We start from the raw sequence: 21803 nt of genomic DNA on the forward strand, positions 1-21803 counted from the left end.
TTGCTCTCTGCTAATGACTTTCGACTTGTTCGGACTACAACTACGAAAAGAGCGAAGTCAAATTATCATAAAAACTAATTGAGCCAATGCAGACAATTGTGGAAAAGAGATTGCCGTCACTGGCAAATCTTGCCCTTCCGCATGTTTGCAGATTTGTGCGATTATATTCGTCTGCTCCATCGGCCGAGCTATACGGCAACGGACCAGATGGACGATCGACAATCAGGCTACTAGGTAAAGTGTATCCGGTCGATGAATATACAAATGTTACCCCTTCTATAGCAGCATTAACGCGTCGACAACTTTTGAAAGAGCAGAACAATCCTCTTGCAATCACAAAAAAACTGATTGAGAGCAACTTTCCTGCTTCCGAATATACAGTGTTCGACCCGCCAGCGCCTCCTGTATCGGTGTATGAGAATTTTGACTCCCTCAATTTTGCGGCAGACCACCCGGGACGAAGCAAATCAGATACGTATTATTTGAACTCGGACCTAGTATTGCGTACACATACTTCTGCGCATCAAGGCCACTGCTTCCGAACGATTCCGACGCCTGGATTTTTGATATCTGCAGATGTGTACAGGCGCGATGAGATTGACCGAAGTCATTATCCTGTTTTTCATCAGATGGAAGGAGCATATTCCTGGAATAAGGATTTGTTTAAGTCCGAAGCGGAATTAATCGAGAAAATTGAAAAAGATACTGAGCAGATTCCTCTAACGGGAATCGAGATCACTGACCGCCGAACACAGTTTCACGACGGCAACCCGAAGCAAGCAAGCCAGTCGCCAGAATTAGCAGTTGCATTGTCGAATCATCTCAAACGTACACTTGAGATGGTTGTTGGTGGGATATTTTCGACAATATCAAATCTGGATACTGTGTCTGAGCGGACCTCACAGGATCCACTCCAAATCCGATGGATCGATGCCTACTTCCCGTTCACCGCGCCGAGCTGGGAAATGGAAGTCTACTGGAATGGTGACTGGCTTGAAATATTTGGATCTGGAGTCACAGAGAAGCCAGTTTTTGATATGGCAGGTGTCGGCTCGCATGTGGGATGGGCGTTTGGTCTTGGACTAGAGCGACTGGCGATGCTGTTATTTGATATCCCTGACATCCGACTGTTCTGGTCGCTTGACCCTCGATTCACTTCTCAGTTTGTAGCAGGAAAGATCAGCCGATTTCAGCAGTTCTCCAAATATCCAAGCACTTCACGCGACGTTTCGTTCTGGCTTCCGCAATCGTTGTCAGCCGACGCGTTCTACGACAACGACGTCATGGATATTGTCCGCGATGTTGCGGGCGACTTGGTTGAGGATGTAAAAGTCATAGATAGGTTTTCGCATCCGAAAACTGGGAAACACAGTTTATGCTATAGGATTGTCTACCAATCCATGGAGCGGACTTTAGTGAACGACGAGATAAATCGGTTACAAGACAATATTCGGCAGCGTATCGTCGACACATTTCAGGTAGAATTACGTTGACATTGATATTGCTCTTCTCCGGATTACATTAGATTTCTTCATTTTCGTGCGATCATTTAATGAATGCAGCCGTAGTCCTGGTGGTTGCACTCATATTGACTGAGAAATGGACTATGTACATAGAATAAAACTATTAGGGATTTAGTTTTCCCAGCTTCTATCTGTAGATACGTTCAAGGCACCGAACTAATCCTTAAAACCGTGAGTAAATTCATTACAAAACAAAATTTTCTTTCGCCCAATCAGGAATTCTAGTTTCATATTCCCAATTTTCTTCTTTCGAACCATACTTCAAGGCATGCAACCATATTTCAAGTTCGTATGGTCTGGCATCACTAAATAAAGGGGACTCACAAAGTGGACAGACTTGACCAAGCAGCTTTTCACCACGGGATTGGAGATACTGTGCTTCAATTTCCTCATAAGCAGCGCTAACCGAGACCTCTTCTCGACCCATCTTATGTAATTTCCACCTGACGTCGTTTTCGTCGTAGTCACCGCCTTTACCTAGATGAGGTCCAAACACACGGCGATTAGCATAGATCGGATCATTCTGAATCGGATGGCCTAGATACTGCAGGTGAATCCGTATCTGGTGTGTTCGGCCAGTTAAGGGTCTGCAACGAACAACACTGGATTGGCCATTGAATGATATGCGGTTAAATATCGTCGTAGCAGGCTTTCCTTCTGTCTTAACCATGTTGAGCCCAAGACGTGGGTCAACAGTGATGACAGGTAAATCACAGACAACTTCGTCGGTAGGAAATTCTCCCAATACGCGAGCAAGATATTCCTTATAGACCGAGCGATCACGGATCCTTTGTGAATACTGGCTGGCGGCTTTACCGGTTCTGGCCAGGATCAAGACGCCTGAAGTCAATCTATCGAGCCGATGTGCAGGATGTGCAATCAAATTCATCTCATGTTTCATGATCTCTGTGACGGTATTGTACCGATATCGTCCGACAGGGTGAACAGGGACCCCCGATGGCTTATCGATAACGACGATCTCCTCGTTCTGAAAAATGATTTCAATCGGTCTGTCTGGGACTGCTGGCTCATGTTTATGTGACCGATGACTGATCAGGTCCCCATTTCGAATGGTTGCATCCAGTCCGACTCTGTGCCCGTTCAGGGTGACCTGACCCTCTTGAATTTTTTGCCGATAATAGTCTGGCTCTTTGTCTCGAAACTCTTTACTGAAAACCTCAAAGATATTCTTGTCGCGCCATCGTGCTTTGCAGTACGTTAAATACGTAAAATAGTATGGTGGAACGCGCCTCAGACCGTCGCCTTGAAAGACATACTTGGCTCCTTGTGCAATGTCATCTTTGATCGTCACCACTTTGAAACTGGGATCGATCTTTGCTTCCGGTGTCGCCCCAAGAACATCAGATAAGTTCAGCTGGGCAGCAGCAATCAGTTGCTGCCGTTGTCGGAACCCAGCTGAGTCAAATTTCCGCTTCAATTTCTTCTTATTTGGCCTGTTCTGAATACTTTCTTCCGCATCACTTATTGTTGAATGTTCAGGCGTTTCGTAATTATTAGCTTCGTCTGATTCTTCCATTTTGGCTCGTAGTTTCTGAAAAGAGAAACTAGTCGAAACGGCACTGCTGAGATATCTACGGGAGTTGACGCGGCAAAGGCCGCGAAGAGCGACTAATAGCGATTGACGAAGCAACAGGGCGAATGTGTTGTTAAAAAAAAGTTTCACTTTCTCGTTCCATCAAGAGTTCAAGAATTTTGTGCCGAATATTTTCTGTCCGGACAAGAACTTCCCAATAGACTGAAGCCTTGTAATAAGAACGCTCTGAATTTATCTCTTGCTTTTTATTTTTTATATTTTATTTATATTCTGTTATAAGGTCACTATATACTCAGTCATATATTGTTTCTATAAAGTTTCAGGATTAACAGCGTGATGTTGAAAACACCGTAAAGAGTGAGTAGATAGATCTATATCTATGTCAGAGGAGAATAATCTATTAGCATTATGAACCACTCTCAAAAAGGAACTAGAAATGGGTTCCAATTCGTATCAGTAGCCTATAATGAATCAAACGAACGAACGTATATTACTAAAGTTTCTGTAGAACTACTTTATTCCGTCCTCTGAGATTAACAGTCTGCCCATTTATTTGACCTTGACCGTCCTACCCTCCAATTATAGATAATAGCCAGAGCTTTCCATAGCTGAATCCATAAACCCATTCGCGCTCATAATTTATGCGCTTCTTTTTCCGTTTTATTTTGTAAATTCCTTTCAGCTTTTCCCACCGCTTCCAATATCACGCCGGCGGGCTATATGTTTTGACTGAAGCCCTCAAAATTGTAAGAATCGCTTGGGAGTCCAAAGAGTCGAGGAACCGTAAATCTGAAGCTAATCCAGAGTCTTCGACTTGGAACAACGAAGTTTGGAAGCTTTTCAAGCAATTTCCTTAACAAATTCTGTGCTTAAGCAGTTACAACCATAATTTAAAATGCCTTCATCCTCGCCTGTTGCGGTATCTGTGACTGCACCAAAAGTGAGACCTCATGTGAACAATAACATATATATATCATATTATACGGCATGACTGACATAAGACAGATAGTTCTGCAGCCGTCGATAGACACGCTAAAGTCAATTCTGGACGTGGATCAAGAAGCCAATATCATTCCAGTATTTGCATTTATTCCCTCCGATTTTCTTACGCCGTCAATTGCATATCTCAAGCTTTGTGCTGCAGCCCCAGATAACTCATTCTCATTTCTATTCGAGTCTGCATACAATGGTGATCGCATTGGGCGATACAGCTTCCTAGGAGCCGATCCACGGAAAGTGCTGACGACCGGAAATGGGTTCGGCAAAGATGTTGACCCATTGAAGGTGCTACAGGAAGAGTTGGACCAGTATAAGCCTGCCAAAGTACCTGGCCTACCCCCGATGTCTGGCGGAGCAATTGGATACGTGAGTTATGACTGCATTAAATACTTTGAGCCGACGACCGCACGAGAATTGAAGGATACTTTGGGGATCCCAGAGAGCGTAATGATGTTGTTCGACACATTGGTCGCGTTCGACCATGTTTTCCAGCGGGTGCAGATCATTACGAACTTGCATGTCCCGAAGGACAGAACACAATTTATTCTTGAAGACGCACTTGCTGGTGCGAAGCAAATACTCCAGAAAGTTGCTGAAGCTTTGTATGCCTCTGGGTCATTTCTACCTGCGCAACCGCCAATTATCCCGAACCAGGAATATAAGTCCAACATTGGTCAAGAAGGTTACGAAGGTCATGTCCGCAAGCTCAAGGAACATATATTCAAAGGCGATATCTTTCAAGGAGTTCCCTCCCAGCGAGTCGCGAGGCCGACTTCACTGCACCCATTCAATATTTACAGGCATTTACGAACTGTAAACCCGTCACCTTATATGTTCTACATAGATAATGTTGACTTTCAAGTCGTAGGTGCGTCTCCAGAACTTCTTGTCAAGTGCGAGAGCGGCAGGGTGATTACCCACCCTATTGCTGGAACCGTGCCTCGAGGCAAATCCCGTGAAGAAGACGATTTACTCGCAACCCAGCTGCAATCCTCGCTCAAGGATCGCGCTGAACACGTTATGCTTGTCGACCTAGCACGTAACGACATTACGCGTGTTTGCGATCCAAAAACAACTACAGTAGACAGGCTTATGGTTGTCGAGCGATTTTCCCATGTCATGCATCTCGTCAGCCAAGTTTCTGGTGTCCTGCGCCAGGGTAAGTCTCGCTTTGATGCCTTCCGCTCCGTTTTTCCAGCTGGAACCGTTTCGGGAGCCCCGAAAGTTCGTGCGATGCAACTCATCTCGGAGCTTGAAGGCGAGCGTCGTGGAATTTATGCTGGCGCTGTAGGCCACTGGGGTTATGAGCCTTCCACTATGGATACTTGTATAGCTCTGCGTACAATGCTTGTTAAAGACGGAATTGCGTATTTACAAGCCGGCGGTGGAATCGTTTTCGACTCGGACCCTTACGAGGAATATATCGAAAGCATGAACAAAATGGGCTCCAATGTTCGTACTATCTCCGAAGCGGAGAAATTGTATCTTTGATCGACACCTTTTTTCATTTTCCTAGTTTAATTTGTCTTAATCTATCTGTATTTAAAAACCTTATCGTAATCGTTCTGGATGTTTCTGACCCATTCTCAACCAACACAAGTTTGTAGAGAGAGGCGCAATTTTAAATCGTGTAACCTCCCGAGGGCTGTAATTGGAATGACATGGCAGCAATATCCTGGTTCGTCGGAAACACTTTGATTGGAATCCGACACTCGAACTTTTCAGACGCCAACGTCTCCACTGCTACATAGATTATTGATCTATCATCCCGATGTGTGAGTTGCAAAATCTCAGGCTTGTTTAGCGTTCGTAGCGCCTGTGAAAGTAGCATTGAGCTTAGTGGCACCGACTGCGACATATTGCCTGAGAGTGGCCGTGACATTGTCCCCGAAGAGGCTACCCCAGCTACTGTAGGTATCGCAGTCGGTGTTGCTGACCCGGGTGAGGAAGGCAGTGATGATGACGGTAACGATGACGACCGTGCTCGATGGACTACGGCTTGTTTACTCGTTCTTCCTTGGTGCGCGTCCCCGTTCATAAAATTATCACCAAATGGTTTAGCTGGCTCTGGTGACATGGGACTCGTTGGTTCGTCCTCTGTTGACGACCGAGAGGAAATGGGTATTTCACGCCGAACCGATTCGGGTGATTGCTGAGTGGATAATGCAGGAGGAGCAACATGGTGTGAAGGCATTCGAGACACAGACAGCCGCTTTGCTAAGACAGACTCCAGAGACTGTAATGGCGCATTGCCCACATCAGATGATGACGAGGGCGTCTGCGAAATAGAGGGCCGTGAAGACATTACATGCGGTATCGTGACAAACTCCAGTCTTATCGACCACCGCGATGATATATAGTTCGTATCAAATTGCGGTGTCGCGGTCGCAGGAATCGAAAACGAAAACGTTGCTTGTCGACAAGAGATGGTCGTGAATGCACTCTGCACATAAACCTTCCTTGTTGATCGCTCGACAAACTGAGCAGACCGTAAAGCTAATTGTTGATCTATAGTTTCTGTCGTTTCTAGCGAAGCACATATATGATAGCAGGGTAGAGGTGCGCCTGCAAAGTCAAGAACCATAATAATCGTCTCGCCTAGCTTATATGCAGGTTTGGACAACGTGAGGGAGGCTATTTTTTGCTTGTTCCTCGTAATTTCAAAAATATTATTCAAAGCAAGCCCATCCACAGATATGCTATTGCGCTGAATCGCGAAGTCAACCGACTCCCGACAGGAAGATCGCGAAGAATGTGCATTTGATGCAAATTCCGGTGGAGACGACGGAGATAGAGGCCGTATGATTCGACTCGCTACTGATCTACTCTCCTTTACTGCTAGAAGAGTATCGACATAGGCCATGAAATCTTCCAAAGTTTCATGCTTTTCGGCTGCGACTTGCCGACTTGAAGTGACAGATGGCAGAGGCGCTGCAAGTGCAGCAGCATCGTCAATGGGGACTGTGATTGACTGGTCTCGCAAAATAATTATGGGAGAGCTCAGGGAATGTATAGGCTGGTTCCCGCCAGCATCTATGTGTTGAAATACTCTAAATGGAAATTTTGTTATTTTGGGTTGTTGTAAACCTTTGCCACCTCGCTGAGTGCCGATGGTCAGATTATAAGCAATTTTCAAAGCTTTACCTCGATAAGATGGTGGTAGAGTTGTCGGCAGCGTAAACCGGTACGTGTATGATTTTGATTCTCCAGGGTTTAGCCTCAGATCCACAAACAACAGCGACTGCGGAGTGGATAGGATAGAAATGATATTCGAACTAGCCATAGATTTCATTTCAGCTATGGAAGAAACTTCAGCACCATTAATCAAACTCTGTAAGCCAGACGTTATGCCGGAAGTGAAACCAAAACCAAGGCCAAATAAACCTTGATCCTGTTTGGTATGCCCGAGGCCGACAACACCACCGCCCATTTTTCCGCCAACAATGCCCTGACTTTTAGCTTCATTGAATACCGAAGTTTCGACAAGCGATTCGTCGAGAGTAAACTGCCCAGAAATCTGTGCGTAGCCCATCATAAGGGTTTCGCCCACCGTTCGAGACTTAGGTACTCGTAGAGAATTGCGCGGCCGGAGAATACTGGGAGAAGCCTGCGAAGGGATTGAAGGAGAAGTAGGGAATGCAGGATTGGAAACGGAGATAGGAGTCGTGGGCACCGTAGCTGTAGAGGGATTATTAGAACTCTGTGGTGAGAAAGGATGCGTTAAAGCGAGGGAGGGAGACCGCGGTGGAATCGAATGCTGGCTGTCAACACTAGTATAAGAAGATGTCCTCCGCAGCCGCGATGATGAAGCTGTTCGGGATAAAGCCAAAGTCATGCTGTCGGCTACGGGGGACACATTACGGAAAGTGATTCGACATAGAAGATCTTCTCCCGCAAAATAGACCGGATCGGAAAAGGTAACGTCGACCCGTAGCGGCGAATGGCCAGAAGACGACGCGAGCATTGTTTGATCGTCTCCACTAAGGGTCAAGTGGGCACACAAACCGAATCAAATTCGTCGTTCTATGTCAGCTGTATATATTCCGTATATCTTTCTCAGCGCTTGCGCACTCTGCGATTGCTCGATGAGTGAGCTCGAACAAGTAAACAGGCACGACCAACCCGGTAGCAGAACTCGGGTAGTTCCTACTTCTCACAGAAAGCAATCTAACGCAGAACCGTCCAGATATTTTCAATCTCTGCTGCAAACCGTGATTCAGTAATTGTAGATCAACCCTTTGGTGTCCAAATGGCCGGCCGTTCTCCTGCCGTTCTTCTGCACAGTTCTCGTCGCTCATCTCGTGCTATCGCGACTTTGGTCTCTAAAACCCGTGTTTTCATGTTCCACTAGCGCCGCTCCAAACACGTGATTATAGTCATGTGATTGACGTGCGGCGGTATCACATGTCCATTCCAACTGGTCAACTGGTAACTGGTTGGCAGCAACGCTGTTATCGTATGAGTCGAATTTCTTATGAAGGAATACGGTCCAAGAAAGGAGAGTTAAAAAATTAGCATAAGTGATGATAACATTTAGTAACGCTAGTCATAAACTTCTAACAAACCGATAAATAGCAAACCAGAAGTCACGAGCTGTGTTCTGAGGTCTGTAGACGCACGCTTATATCCATCTAAATGTTCATAAACTTAACCATCCGCTGTAATTTCCGCAACTGGTCTTCTAAATCTCGGTCCCGCCAAAAGCGTTCCATTTCTAGAAGACACCGGCGACTGCAGAAGAGATTTTCCAAAACCACTTGGTTGAGAGCTATAACCTCCGTGCGATATCTGCGCAGTAGCCGTTTGTCTGACCTGAACGGTTTTGGCTTTGTCACCGCATCTTCGTCTTCGTCTACGATAATCATATTCCCACAGAGAGCACACATATCTGGTGGAAGAAGCTTTGGTCGTAGATGTGTAGGTATATATGATAAGGCGGAACTGGCCGCTTCGGGGTTATCCATCTCTGCCAGACTCACAGCTGAAAGCACTGTCCGTAGTACGATAGTTCTTAATGAAGGCGGGCCACCAAGCCAATTTATACTAGGACTTAATGGCTGATGCTTGCTCAGTCTGATTACGCCGGCTGCATGATCTGTCTCCTCCCTTTCCTGTTCCTCCTGCTCTGATGGAATAGATGTAGCTGGAGAAACAAAGTCGGTCAGCATATGCACAGTCATATCAGCCGTGACGACATCATCAGTGACTAGATAGTTCAGATTCAATCTCTGGATCTGGCACGGTAAGCTAGTCAGTCTGTTATTTCTTAGATCCAGCTTCCGCAGACCTTCTAGACGCGCAATCTGAGGCGGTAATCTTGTAAGGCCACAATTCAACCGCAACGACGTAAGATTCTCAAAATACTCAAAAAAGCTCCCCGGAAGTGTGGGTATATAGGTGACTTCTTGGTCAGAAGCACGTCGCGTCAGCACGGCTACATTGTTCTTGCTAGTTCGGGAGGATCTCAAGAGGTTCGCCCGGCCTTCCTCGCCCGTCGTAAAATATGATACCGGCAAGTGGATCTCCCCTATCGGTGCAATTCGACTCGTATGATTCGCTTTCAAATTACGGCGATATTCTTGTCGTTTCTCCGGCAAAATCATATTTGTTTGGTCCAGTCATATGAATCTGCATCGAGTCTCTTCTATTTGGCTACAGTTGGGCTGATAAGTTTGAATATCCCAGCTTATCTCCCAATAACATTTTTTAACGATCATCTTTATAGACTATACTCAGTATCTTACTAACAATCATAGTTTTATTCAATTAAAAACAAACAATATCCTTGTAAAATTATTTTCCGGTCTTGTCGTTATTTTTCTCGCGACGGTCTCGTCTTCGGTTGTCTCTGTGATCCTTACCATCCCGGTCGGCCTTATCAACAGTCTTGTTGAGCACAGTATCCTGGACGACATAATACTTCGCCGTATTGCGCAAAAACCAGTCGCCAAATTTGCGCATGACTCTAGCCTCAGAGATATTGATTAAGTCATCTTCAAGGAAAATATCGAGATCAGACACATTCACGAGATCTCCTTCCAAAAGTGGACCCTCGGTTCCCCGAACCTGGTAATTCTTTTGCTTGTACACAACCAAACCAGACCGCAAATCCTTACTATCCATTTCGAGGAAGGTGGCAAGCTTTTCAATATGAAGCGTGGTGTAAAGCTTCAAGTAACTACGGAGCGTTGGTGCTAACATGGTATTGCGGACATCCATCATAAAGATCTTCAGATGGAACTGCATAGGATCGACGTTATTTGCAGGATTTACATAGTCAGGAAGTCCCGCACTCATGAACTTGGGACAAGCAAACGAAAATAGCTCTTCAAAAACGGCAAGCGACTCTTCACCACCGCGCTGCATGCGAGCAAGCTGCTCGCCATTCTTCTCGCGCAGCGTTGTATGAATTGAGTCGTCCAAACGGGTTGGGCAAAGAGCAACACACATTGCCAAAAGCGCATACATTTGATCCGAGCGCTTAGTCACAGCGTCATATTGCGAAGACTTGTTATGGAGATTCTTGGTGCGCGATATGTAAAGCAATATATGCGAAAATGACTTGATGGCGTCCGAGTAGCGGCGAAGCATCATATAGCAGAATCCAACATAATAGTAGATAGTAAACTGAGCACCTGTGACGCGAGAGTATTTAGATCGCTTGTTCAGATCGATTCCTTCCAAACTCTTCAAAGCAAGAGTGAAGTCACCCAATAAAGTGTGGACTCGCAAAAGTCCAATGAGAGTAAAATATCCCAAAGCTTTGAATAGTGAGGAAGGGCCATCCTTTGCGCTTTCTTCACCTTCTTTTTCGGCCAATTCAGTCGAATGAAGCTTACTATTCATGGAGTACAAGACATTGAGAACGTTGAAAGTGTTCCACACGTCGTGATCAAGATCACGCAACTGCTCAATCTCTTCCTTATTAGTGCCCTTTCTTATCGTCCTGACGCGGTAAAGTAAAAAGCTATTGTACTGATAAATGAATTCATCAACGATATCCCAGAGCCAGCTAACTGGGAGCTCAATTGGCGTGGCTACGCGGAAAATGTAATTGAACCAGTTGCAGTAATTCTGGAACGACGATACGCGATCCGCAAGTGTCGGCTGCAATCTTGCGTATATATGTCTGTAGTACATCTCCGTGTACAGTACAACAAAAGGCTGGTCACCTTCAACGAGAGGCGACACGATCTCTATTGGGTCTGGCCAAGGCGAAGTCTTGAAAAACTTTTCGGTCAACTTGTTGAAGGTGTTGTCATAACAACCTTGGAGATCATAAACATTGTTTTCTTTCAGACAATGATGAAAATAGAGAATATAATTTCGAATAACCTCTGGAAGCTGTGCAGCCTGGTCATGATTAGTATAGCGGCCAATCTTGGGTCTATCACTACATACTGCGTGCTGCTGCTGCAACTGTAGTTGGAGCTGAAACTGCTGTTGCTGCTGGAGTAATTGTTCCTCATCAATTCTATGCAATTAATATTCCTCTAAAGGTAGTCCAAAAAAAAAACTATAGACAGAAAACAATCTCATACATTTCATTTTCAATCAGATCCGTTGCCAGTGGCTCGTCGTCCTCAAAATCGTAGTCGCCAGATTTCTGAATGAAATCATCGTAGTCATATGCAACCTGTTCGGACTCCATATTCGCGTTTTATCGACTTCTCAGCTATCTCTAATCACCACTGTAACTTCAGTAGCTAAATTTAGTATGCCGTAGCTATAATAGAGTGGCCGAATTTGAAGTTGTCTGAACAAAATATACAACTTACTCTCCGGTTTCCCTATGACAATTTTTTTCAAAATCACGTGGTTAGGGATTCCCAGCCAGGACTGTACAAGTCAGACTAGCATAGGCATAATCACACGGCGAATATTCTACAATGAAGGAGTACATAACAAAACGAAATCCAGAAAGCCATTCGTATTTCATATCCAACCGTCAATATCAAACTCAGATATCTGCTGGTTTCCCGCGCAAGATCCGTCAATATTGCGCTCCACGTATTTGACGTGTCCCTCGTTAGTGACTAGGATTACTGTTTGAGTCCGAGTACCATAATATTTGCCTTTTACAAATGTATAAAGCCCTGTCGAGGTAGCAGTGTCATGATTTGGAATCCAGGAGTCAGCTGTGCTCGTCTCTCCGGTAGATAAAGTCAGATCACAATCAGAGCTGATATCAGGAAGTAGTCCGTCGACTACCGAAAAGACAGGGATCTTGATACTCTGCTTCAGCTGATCAAAAACATTTTTGGTGACTGATAATGCTTCTTCTTCCCGAGGAAGCTCATCAGTTGATAAAACCTTAAATAACTCTTCGATGAACTTGTCCTCATCTGCGGAGCCTAATTTAACATCACTTTGGATACAAGCGGCTAGCAGATCACAACCTCTGCGGACCTTAGGCCATGGCTCTGTGTATAGAGAGTTTGAAATGCCAAACGTATTTGTGCGGGCCGGATTCTCTTCATCGGTAGTAATCGTGGGGTTTGGAGATCGCTCTGGATCAAAGATCCAGGAGGTACCATCATGTAAAGAAAGAGATCTATTTGTCAACACGCCTAGCGGTTGCAGTCGAGTTTCGGAAACTACTGCATCAGCAGGATAGTGCATGATGCAATCTTTGCTTCGACGCCGTAAGACACCGCAGACCATACTAAACCCACCGACAGAAGCCAGTCCTTCCGGACCAGCATCATCGATCGCATTTTCGATCCATTCGGCAGTCGACTCTCGGGCCAGAAGAAAATGCTTGACCAGAAGCCCGCGCGAAGTAGGGCTTATCTGTTCTGTTCAGAGTCAATATGAATATTGTGTAATTTATGCTCTTGAAAAACTATACCGGGCTTCGATTGTTCTCGATAATTGACCAGAATAGCAAGTCGTCCAGTCTTGGAAATTCCGATCCAGGTGCCATGTTCAGCTCTAGCAAGATCTTGAGGTCCCAAGACATCACTCTCTGGAAATCCCCAAAAATGTGCAGCCTGAGTAGGACGATTCAGATATTCGTCTCGGTTCGAAAGTAAGACGAGAGGACTAAAATCGGTCAGGAATATTACTTGATCTCGCCTCAATATTCGTCTTTTTCTATTAAGTAAACGTACTATTTTGGATGTGCCGTCGATAGAAGAAGGATGCACATCGCCACCGAGCCAGTATCTTTGATTTCGGCTCCGTTACCGAATGATATTATCTCCTGAGCAGATTCGAACAGAGTTTCTAGATACTGAGACCGTGATATTAGTCTCAGGATGCTCTCTATCTGTCCCTTACCCACCCCGCATTATCGGCATTGTTCTGCAGTTTTATCAACTATATTTTCCTCTAAAAATTATTTTTATCATCCAGCAGTAAAAGTTTTCTCCGATTCAACCAATAAGAATATACATTAACCTACTAATAAATAACAACACACACCTAAAGTCAGCAATACAAATTCTATCTCAAATTCACAACAAATACAACAAATTAGGACTGCGAACAAAAACAGTAATAGTACATGCTAATTAAAAACGGCTGAAAGGAAATATAAAAAAATTTGAAGATTAAAGTTAGATATCACATGTGATTCATTACAATTTGCTTCCATCAAATTGAAGTGACTGACGAGTAACCAGTCAGTCTACTGCTCCAGCAGCTTAATACAGGCCCTCCTCGAGAGCGCTCATCATACGCCCTTTTCCAGCACGACGACTATCTCTTGTCCAAAATGGTCGAGCAATACTGAGAAGAATAAATTGAAGTTTTGCCGCTTTACCCTGGCCATTATCTGGTCGGAGCCCTTCCTTCTGGACAAGCATGCGAGCGAATCCAAACAGTACGAGACTAGCGTAGACTTTAAACAGCAAGGCGATTGTGATGATCGAAATCGAGACTCCTCTCTCGGAGGCAGTATCGAGTTGTGCTCCTCCTTTAGCAACCGTCTTGTCTACTTCTGCATCAAATGCTCGGAACCATGTTACGCTGAAGTATATCGTGAATGCAATGTTGGCAAGCATGTCCAGGAAATAAACATATGCAAATGCGGCCACTGGAAGAGCCATCTGCCGACGCACGCAATGGAGAGCATAAAGAAAAAATGGAAGGAGAATTATAGAAATAATATTCAACGCCCACTGCTCTCCTGATATTGGATGGCCTAGATACATATTACTGTCAGCCAATCCAAGCTCTCCAAACCATCCCCATTCCCTCTATCATCGACAAAAATGCATACCAGTAAAAATTGAAAGTAACCCATACAACCCACTAGCTTTATTAACAATACCGAAAACAGCGATAAGCTCCGCTCCGGCTGCTAGAGGCAAAAAGCCCATAAAGTACTTCTATTCACCTTGTCAACAAACTTGGCTCCCTAACATTCAACCAACATTCACTTACTCTTGGGGTAATCGAAATCATTATTTAGTAAACTGCTCCCTTGCTATTCTATCTGCGCGATTCAAAATCGATATCAAACGCCTGCTTCCGGGTCCTTTCTCTGTGTAGTGCGCACTTATCACGGCAAAACAAACTGCGGTAATCTCGGGAATTACAGTCTAAATCTGTGCTGACATCTATGGGGCTGTTGTAGTCACGTGATACAATCTCTATTACTACATTTACTTCGCTATATGCTGTTCTATATACAAATGAATTCCAAAGATATGCAAAGATTATAGCAAATCAAGAGAAAAAGTATAAGCTCGACTTGAGCGAGTCAACGTTAAAATTACCCTTCGGTGGAACATCTGGAAACCGTAGAGGTATCAAAACTCGAGTTCCCAACGACCGAACAAGTTTGACTTTCGAAGCAGAGTGAGGGTCAGAGTCGAGATCTTCTTGTCCGGATTCCTCGGATTCTCCAGAACTTATATCCGATGACGAAGAATCACTAGAACCAGAGTTGAAACGATCGCTTGCTAAACCAGTGTCCACATCGTCGTCTTCGATAGACTGGTTAAGCATTTCTGCTGCGTGCGCATTTGTAGCCGACTCGTCACCGTCCTGGATCCCAAGAACTCCGCGAACAACTTTGTCCGGGTCGTCGTCTTCAGTGATATTTTCCTTAGACTTGTACGCACTGTTGGGTGAAGACTTTTTCTTCTGAACAAAAGGGGGCAGTAAGGTTTCCAGCTTGGTGTCTCCGATGATACTTAAAGGAGTGATGATCTGCATGCCTTCCATTACAATCTGTGGGTCCTTTGATGCCAGATATGCTTGCCGTTTATGTTCTAGCGCAATTACCTCGCTATCTGTAGGAAGCTTGCCGTGACTTTTTTTCCATTGCCTTCTCCATTCGTTGATAGCTACTGACTCCTTACTCGTTCGATTGATCTGAATGGGATATAAATATCCATCATATCTGGACTCAAACTCTTCTTTTAACTTTTGAATAAGATCTCCGGAGTGAAGCTTGACAAAAGCATCCCGCAGGATCGCATTCATCTTGTCGATATCACAGGCATGCGTCCAATATGAATCATGAACCGATGCAAAGCTCATATTATTCTTTCCGCAAGCATATGCCGATAAAAGCATATGCGTAGCATCCAATGAGTGAATAAAGTTCGGTGGAAATGCGGATGCTTGTTTTCGCGAGTCCACTCGCCTCAACTCAGATGGATCCATAATCGAGACGTTCTGTAAATTTGTAGTGATTACTTTATACCCCGTCGATCGATAAGGCTGCACAACTGGCATGCCAAGTGGTGTAGTCCAAACAACGCTAGTCCGGCAAAGATCATCTTTTTGACCCGTTTTGGAAGGAGGCGGTAAAGACTTCGAAATCCGTTTCGCACACTCGCCGAGCCAGTCTTGAATCAGGTGCGCTCCGGTAAACATATTGCGAACAACTTTAAACACCGAATTTGTCAGATACGCCGACAGTGACCATAAAATTACCGGGTCTAAGCCGTCAATTTCTTTTAGGCGGTTATGAATCTGCTGTCTCGCTCCAACAAACGTAACTCCGTAAACATTTGTCATCACGGTTTGCTTTATGACCTTGCGTGCAACAATATCTCGAGCAACAGCAGCAAGTTCATTGCCATTTTCGGCCTCCTTAGCTGCTAATTCCCGAACCGCATTCGAAACATATGTATAAATATCGGCGGGTGTTTCTGAGGGTGCAAGATTAACCTGACTAGCACCCTCTTCATCACCGCCAAGTGCCGCATAATGCTGCAGCCCATTGCAAGTTCCATCTTGGTGCACAGGTATCCGCGATAAGTGCGCTTCAGGATTGGGCGAGCGCAGCGCATCAGCAAGATCCATACACACAGCCAAGGCTTGCCAGGGATCTGAAGCCTGCATCCAAAACCGACTGCCCTCCAATGGATTATCGGCAGAGTCAAAAATATCCTCAAGGTGATCCTCAGTAAACTGTACACGAGCCTCAAAATCACTTTTATCGTAACCACAAAGATTTGCCAAGTGGATCTTCATCCATCGAAGACCTTTTGCCCCAAGAGGTTTCGCATCCCAAAACATAAGTAGCGACCGGCAAAGATCGTTGCCGAGATGATTCAAATAAGGTGGAATCGCATAAGCCCGGCCGCGAAAGTCCATATTATGAGGGAAATAGAAGCGCTCACCGATGAAAGCACGTGCAATCTCCAGCTTGTAATTCAAATCGCATCGAATTGAATGATTGCGCTGAGCATCATGAATCATCTGCTTGCAAGCACGCTGCCAGTCTCTATGGAGCGCAGGATCAGAATCTCTTGCAGGCTCTTCCGGAAGTTTGAGCGAAACATTTGATTTCCCAGGAATCTCAATGAATTCATCTCCACTATTCCATACTTTTGTAATTACTTTGAATAGCCGCGAGTTGATCGTCCATGCAGTCCGACCAAGAACATTCAAACCTTCATAAACATAACCAAGAATATTCCGTCGGCTAGCCTCCTTTATATATAGCGTCTGCTCTAAGGAACCCTTCGTTCGCATAATGCTGACTTGAGTGTAGTAATAGCCGCCATTAGCCTGATCAGTCCAAGGCTTCGGAGCCACGAGCATAGGAAGATGCTTGGGTTGAACAGTAACCTGCTTCGAGCGGTCGACGCCTACTTTGCGGACAAAATCAGGATGAAATCTGAGCAGTCCAATACGGTTGCCTTTAAAAAGTTGATAAGTATGGGTTAGCACTGGCGAGACTGCCGAAACGTCTTCCTTTGTGACTGGATCAGTCATAGTGACCGTTATTTTTGCCACGTTCATGAAAATCGATACCAAAGAAGACGCGAGTGCGATTTTTACGGTCGGCGGCCAATCAGACATAAAAGCTTGATTACCTGCGCTGTCGTCAACTTTCGAATCTTCTTTAGAAAGTCTATCTCTTTGATATTTTAGCATGCGGCGAACATCTGAAGGTCTCTGATTCTGAAGTTGCTTTAGCGATACCGGCGCTCCATTAGTTATATCTTTACGAAGAAGCTGTTCGGTAAAATATTCAGATTCAACAGCATTGCCGATCTGTGCTAACACTGTTGACGTGGGTACACCGTCTTTATGACCAATCGAAGAAACAAACCGAATAAGCTGAAAAATTGTAATCGTGCAAAGCTTCTTAGGGTCTAATAGAAGCATATATGGGCCATACATCAACCGCTGGTTTTCTAGCTTGATTAGTCGGAACCAAAACAATAGGAGTGCAAAATTATAAAAACCTACTGATCGGGATATTGTCGGCAATTTGTATTTTGTTGTTCTTTAAAAGATTCGAGATTCCTCGTAATTCTTCTTTGACTAATGGCATCATGAGAGAGTGCCAAGACCAAAGATACTCATTTAAATTCTTGACGTAGATATCGCCACGTTGAATCATGCTCTCATAATCGTATTGCCATCTTGCATAAGACGAGTCAAGCGCAAGCGTCTCAAGAGCTCGCTGGCGCTGCATATTGTATCGCTCTAAGGCCCGTTCATATTCATCACGAAGAGCCGGATCGAGTTTCTTGATAGCGCTTTCAAGAGTAAGATAATCTGTAATATCAGAAGTCGAAAGATCAAAATCTTGAGTTAGCCGAGTCAGTAGATCATCCGGCCGTTTTCCCTCAGCTATACCTTGTAAGGAGACACGAAGCAGTTTTAACCCATAAGCTTCGACGGGATCTAACGCCTCATATCCTGGCTTGGCGATCGGATCAGGTAAATGTTCAAGCAAATTTTTAGCTTCCTCGGTCTGTTCGGCTTCCACATAATTTCGTAGTGCTTCATTATCTGCTGAAATGGCATTAAGCTTAGCTCCAGACGGAGATGAATCAGCAAATGGTGAGCCAAGTCGAAACCGCTCTGGAACCTGAGACTCTGGAATATAGCATTTGTTAACAATCTGCCGGACATCGGTGTAAGATAGCGTAGAATTTTGTAAAATCTCCTCAGTGGGAATATCATGTCGAGTCCATAACTTGTGAAGTGAAACTACCAATCTATCGTAAAGTTTGTAATCCTGAAGAGACGAAATTGACGATAGTAGAAGAGCAAAGGGCTTTCCATTGCACGGTAAGTCGGGATATTGATTCAACATATCAGTGAGCCAGGTCACAGATCTCGACACTGTAGCTGTATTTTTGATTTCAGTATCAATTAGTCGTGCCAGAAACTCATCTCTGATACTTGCTGATGTCTCTGGTTTTGAAATCTCAAACAAATGCGGAAGCATGGCATGAACCCGATCCAGATCACCGTTAGAGAGAAGTGCATTGACAAGAGATAGCAATTCAAACGAAGAGTGACCCAATGCCTTAAAATTTGAACTCGGATCCACCAAGCCAGCGCTGTTGGTTTTTAACTGGAGAAAATCCTCTAGAACAAAATCATCCGAAGAAGATGGCTTGAACACAATTTTGCTCGAATCCAACGGAGTCTGGTCTCCCGAGAGCGATGAAGCAGACACAGCAGACTCTACAGATGAATCATGATGCTGATGCTTACTTCCCTGGGCTGTTAGAGGCTCTCGTGAAACACTTCCAACAGTGAATTGGCGGTAGTTGAGGGTGTCAGCCAAGCCGACGGAGCGCAAAGAGAGGGATCTGCGCAAGATTAAATGGACGCCGTTTCGGCTGTACATGTTGCGCACCGACGACCCAAATTACAACGAGCTTGAATCAACTGAACAGAACGAACTCCAAAGTCATACAGCGGACCAGTATCCGCGAGGGGAGTGATTCCTAATTACTTCTACAGATCTGAACGAAAATTTTGAACTCCCAACTATACGCTTCGACCGGTATTGGGAAGCATAAGAGATGCATGTCCGCATACGTACTCCACTTCAGCACGAAATCAAGCCAATCAGAGCAAAAAATTTTAATAAATAGATTTTCAGTATGAATTCCAAACCATTCCAATGTTCCAAATAATATAAAAAAATATAGGAGAGCTTTAAAATTTTTGTTCCTGCTTTGATTTCTCAGTTCCTTCTCCCTTCGAAATCAGCTGACGTTTACAAGCAGAGGGGTATATTCTGATCAACCCAGAGTGACGAGATCACAATTTCATGGGCCTCTTGCTTCTGCTGATAGTACCTAGTACGTATTTTAGTTCAGTCCCTCGCCCGTCTTGTCCCACCTGTAATATCTCGAGAGAAAATCAAACTGACCGCGCTAAAACTGAGAGCTATGGAGTGCGAATAATAGCAATCAGATTTGCTCTATAGTAGTGGCAGAAAGCTAGGGATGGCAATATAACCACTTAGGCTTACTAGTTCATTTCTGCAATGAATCTTCAGAAATCTGGACAGCTTGCTAAACTTTGCAGAGCACCTAGCAACGGCCGCCCATAGCTCAGAGACTTGAATAGGAACTGTCGTAGGACCGATGAGAAATGATAACAGTTTTCTCGGAATCTTACAGAATGAGAATAGTCAGAGATAAAACGACAAGATATTGTGGAACTAGAGAATAATATCGAAAACTGTCTTACTTGAGGAGTGCAAGTGAGAGTCCAGCTTGAAACCTGGCTGCAAGTGGTAGACTCCACGAAATAAATTGTCATAGAAGAATCTAGAGAACTATTCTCTGTAAAAAATGCAGCATGGAGAGGGATAAAAATATAGAAGGAAAACAGAATGGAGACAATAAAAGAAATCGAAATAAGGATAAGTCCATATTGGCATAGAATTCCAGGTGTTCGGACAATTTAGCACGGCAAATTCACAGAATAAGTTTCGCCTCCAGCCTACTTATGTGCATGTTCCGATCACTTTTCCAATGCAAATTCTTTGCTCTTGTTTTCTTGTTCACTTTCTTGTTCACTCCTGGAATGACACTGGTATGAGAAGGACCGGCCGCGAGGCGAACTTGGTCTCCTCATGATCGACGCTAGAAGCCTGTCTGTACAACAATTTGTTATAGGGACGGGGAAGGAGAAGAGGTATCGATCAAAGAATCTTCAGGAGGTGTAGAAGAAAACGGGGCGGCAGCTTCTGAAGTACGCTGTAGCTGGGACTTCAAAAGCTCGACCTCATTTGTAAGATTCGTAACAGTAGTTTGCGCAAGTTTACTATCAACAATCGCATTCTGTAGTTCGGCTGAGAGTCGAGTGATTTCAGAATCTTTGAGCCTGATCTCTGATTCTAAAGAAGCAATAACGTTTGAACGGCCAGCGAGCTCTCTTACAGCTTTCTCGAGACTGTCCTCGTGCTTTTTGGCTATTTCCGTCAGAGCTGCTTCGTTTTCCTTCCGAATCGAATCAATTGCAGATTCATGAGCGCTCTTCAGCTCGCTTGTAACAGCAGTCTGTTCCTTTCTAATTTTTTCGAGTTCCTCAGCATGTCGAGACTTGAGTATTAGGACATCTCTATTATGTTTTTCCGTTAGCACGCTTTCTTCTGCATGCTTCTCCATTGTCAGCGAACTGATACGAGACTGAAGATGAGCAATCATATCATTCAACTCGACAAGTCGAACATCGCTCGGAGCCTTCGATCCTGAAGTGGATTCTTCAAAAGCTACCGATGCAGCGACGGACGGATCTGATATATCATGGCCCTGCTCTGGCGAAGCTACTTGTCGATCGAGTATGTCTAGGTCGCGTTTGAAAGCAGGGCCAGCATTTGCCGCTGCCAGTGCTGCTTCAACATATTCCACGGGAGGCAGAGGTTCTGGCGGAACAACTAGTGATTTCGATTTTAGAGTCGTAGGTTTATGAAGATCACGCGTGCCGATAGACCGAGTAGTTTGCTTTATAGTTCTGATTTTTGATCCAGCAGGGCGCTTAGGAGCCGCCGAAGTCGCGGTTCCGGCATGCAAGGTTGCCGAACGCGATGAATGGGCACGCGAAGCTGCTGTCGACACAAGTAAACGTGAAGGCACATTAAAAGATCGAGATTCTGATTTCTTCGTCGATTCCTTAACGTTAGAAGTTGCGCTTGCTGATTTTGATGTCTCTCCTTTACTAGACGAACTGATCCGTGAACGAGCCACCGAAGCAGCAGTGGGACGTGTCAAGACTGATCGATGTATTGATGGCTTGCTTACCGATGCATCCAACTTGAATTCATCTGACCCCGCCATTATCTGCCTTATGCTCGTCTTAAAATGAGATTATCTCAGTCTTCGGTTTATTGATCCTCTTTCCTACTCTTTACTTCTATAATCTCTCTTGGTAAACACAAGCATTTTGGGACACGTACACGTGATATCACATGACCAATTATTTATCACGTGTAAATCTCCCAACGCGCCGCGCAATATTGAGCGGCTCAAAATATGTCGGTTGTGCTGCTGTTCGTG

General features: G+C 44.7%; 10 protein-coding genes across 10 annotated transcripts; 2 read left to right on the forward strand and 8 right to left on the reverse strand.

Annotated features, from left to right (window-relative positions):
* Positions 1–42: 42 nt before the first annotated feature.
* V1516DRAFT_671793 (mitochondrial phenylalanyl-tRNA synthetase) lies at positions 43–1675 on the forward strand. Its single transcript, XM_066921621.1, has one exon. The coding sequence runs from the start codon at positions 87–89 to the stop codon at positions 1491–1493; it is 1407 nt and encodes a 468-aa protein (XP_066779268.1). The 5' UTR covers positions 43–86; the 3' UTR covers positions 1494–1675.
* V1516DRAFT_671794 (pseudouridine synthase) lies at positions 1442–3344 on the reverse strand. Its single transcript, XM_066921622.1, has one exon. The coding sequence runs from the start codon at positions 3058–3060 to the stop codon at positions 1708–1710; it is 1353 nt and encodes a 450-aa protein (XP_066779269.1). The 5' UTR covers positions 3061–3344; the 3' UTR covers positions 1442–1707.
* Positions 3345–3818: 474 nt separating this feature from the next.
* V1516DRAFT_671796 (ADC synthase) lies at positions 3819–5626 on the forward strand. The gene is made up of 2 exons (XM_066921623.1): positions 3819–4018; positions 4084–5626. Exons 1-2 carry the CDS (start codon positions 3974–3976, stop codon positions 5566–5568), a joined length of 1530 nt encoding a protein of 509 aa, XP_066779270.1. The 5' UTR covers positions 3819–3973; the 3' UTR covers positions 5569–5626.
* V1516DRAFT_671799 (Rgp1-domain-containing protein) lies at positions 5588–8368 on the reverse strand. Its single transcript, XM_066921624.1, has one exon. The coding sequence runs from the start codon at positions 8039–8041 to the stop codon at positions 5699–5701; it is 2343 nt and encodes a 780-aa protein (XP_066779271.1). The 5' UTR covers positions 8042–8368; the 3' UTR covers positions 5588–5698.
* Positions 8369–8588: 220 nt separating this feature from the next.
* On the reverse strand, positions 8589–9718 carry V1516DRAFT_671801 (uncharacterized protein). Its single transcript, XM_066921625.1, has one exon. The coding sequence runs from the start codon at positions 9678–9680 to the stop codon at positions 8709–8711; it is 972 nt and encodes a 323-aa protein (XP_066779272.1). The 5' UTR covers positions 9681–9718; the 3' UTR covers positions 8589–8708.
* A 74-nt stretch (positions 9719–9792) lies between these two features.
* V1516DRAFT_671804 (RNA polymerase I-associated factor PAF67-domain-containing protein) lies at positions 9793–11830 on the reverse strand. The gene is made up of 3 exons (XM_066921626.1): positions 11619–11830; positions 11479–11551; positions 9793–11430 (listed from the first exon to the last, which is right to left on the reverse strand). Exons 1-3 carry the CDS (start codon positions 11726–11728, stop codon positions 9871–9873), a joined length of 1743 nt encoding a protein of 580 aa, XP_066779273.1. The 5' UTR covers positions 11729–11830; the 3' UTR covers positions 9793–9870.
* V1516DRAFT_671808 (NRDE protein-domain-containing protein) lies at positions 11831–13369 on the reverse strand. The gene is made up of 3 exons (XM_066921627.1): positions 13191–13369; positions 12929–13122; positions 11831–12875 (listed from the first exon to the last, which is right to left on the reverse strand). Exons 1-3 carry the CDS (start codon positions 13226–13228, stop codon positions 12013–12015), a joined length of 1095 nt encoding a protein of 364 aa, XP_066779274.1. The 5' UTR covers positions 13229–13369; the 3' UTR covers positions 11831–12012.
* Positions 13370–13431: 62 nt separating this feature from the next.
* On the reverse strand, positions 13432–14588 carry V1516DRAFT_671810 (Inositolphosphorylceramide synthase subunit Kei1-domain-containing protein). Its single transcript, XM_066921628.1, has 3 exons — positions 14467–14588; positions 14303–14411; positions 13432–14224 (listed from the first exon to the last, which is right to left on the reverse strand). The coding sequence occupies exons 1-3, from the start codon at positions 14485–14487 to the stop codon at positions 13725–13727; spliced, it is 630 nt and encodes a 209-aa protein (XP_066779275.1). The 5' UTR covers positions 14488–14588; the 3' UTR covers positions 13432–13724.
* A 65-nt stretch (positions 14589–14653) lies between these two features.
* Positions 14654–19235, reverse strand: V1516DRAFT_671811 (uncharacterized protein). The gene is made up of 2 exons (XM_066921629.1): positions 17740–19235; positions 14654–17684 (listed from the first exon to the last, which is right to left on the reverse strand). The coding sequence occupies exons 1-2, from the start codon at positions 19136–19138 to the stop codon at positions 14752–14754; spliced, it is 4332 nt and encodes a 1443-aa protein (XP_066779276.1). The 5' UTR covers positions 19139–19235; the 3' UTR covers positions 14654–14751.
* A 1182-nt stretch (positions 19236–20417) lies between these two features.
* Positions 20418–21584, reverse strand: V1516DRAFT_663072 (uncharacterized protein; the record flags this gene model as incomplete). Its single annotated transcript, XM_066920483.1, has 1 exon — positions 20418–21584. One exon carries the CDS (start codon positions 21582–21584, stop codon positions 20418–20420), a length of 1167 nt encoding a protein of 388 aa, XP_066779277.1.
* Positions 21585–21803: the final 219 nt, after the last annotated feature.

This window comes from Lipomyces oligophaga (assembly GCF_038497815.1).
Source record: "Lipomyces oligophaga strain CBS 7107 unplaced genomic scaffold V1516scaffold_2, whole genome shotgun sequence".
Taxonomy (NCBI): Eukaryota; Fungi; Ascomycota; class Lipomycetes; order Lipomycetales; family Lipomycetaceae; genus Lipomyces; species [Lipomyces] oligophaga.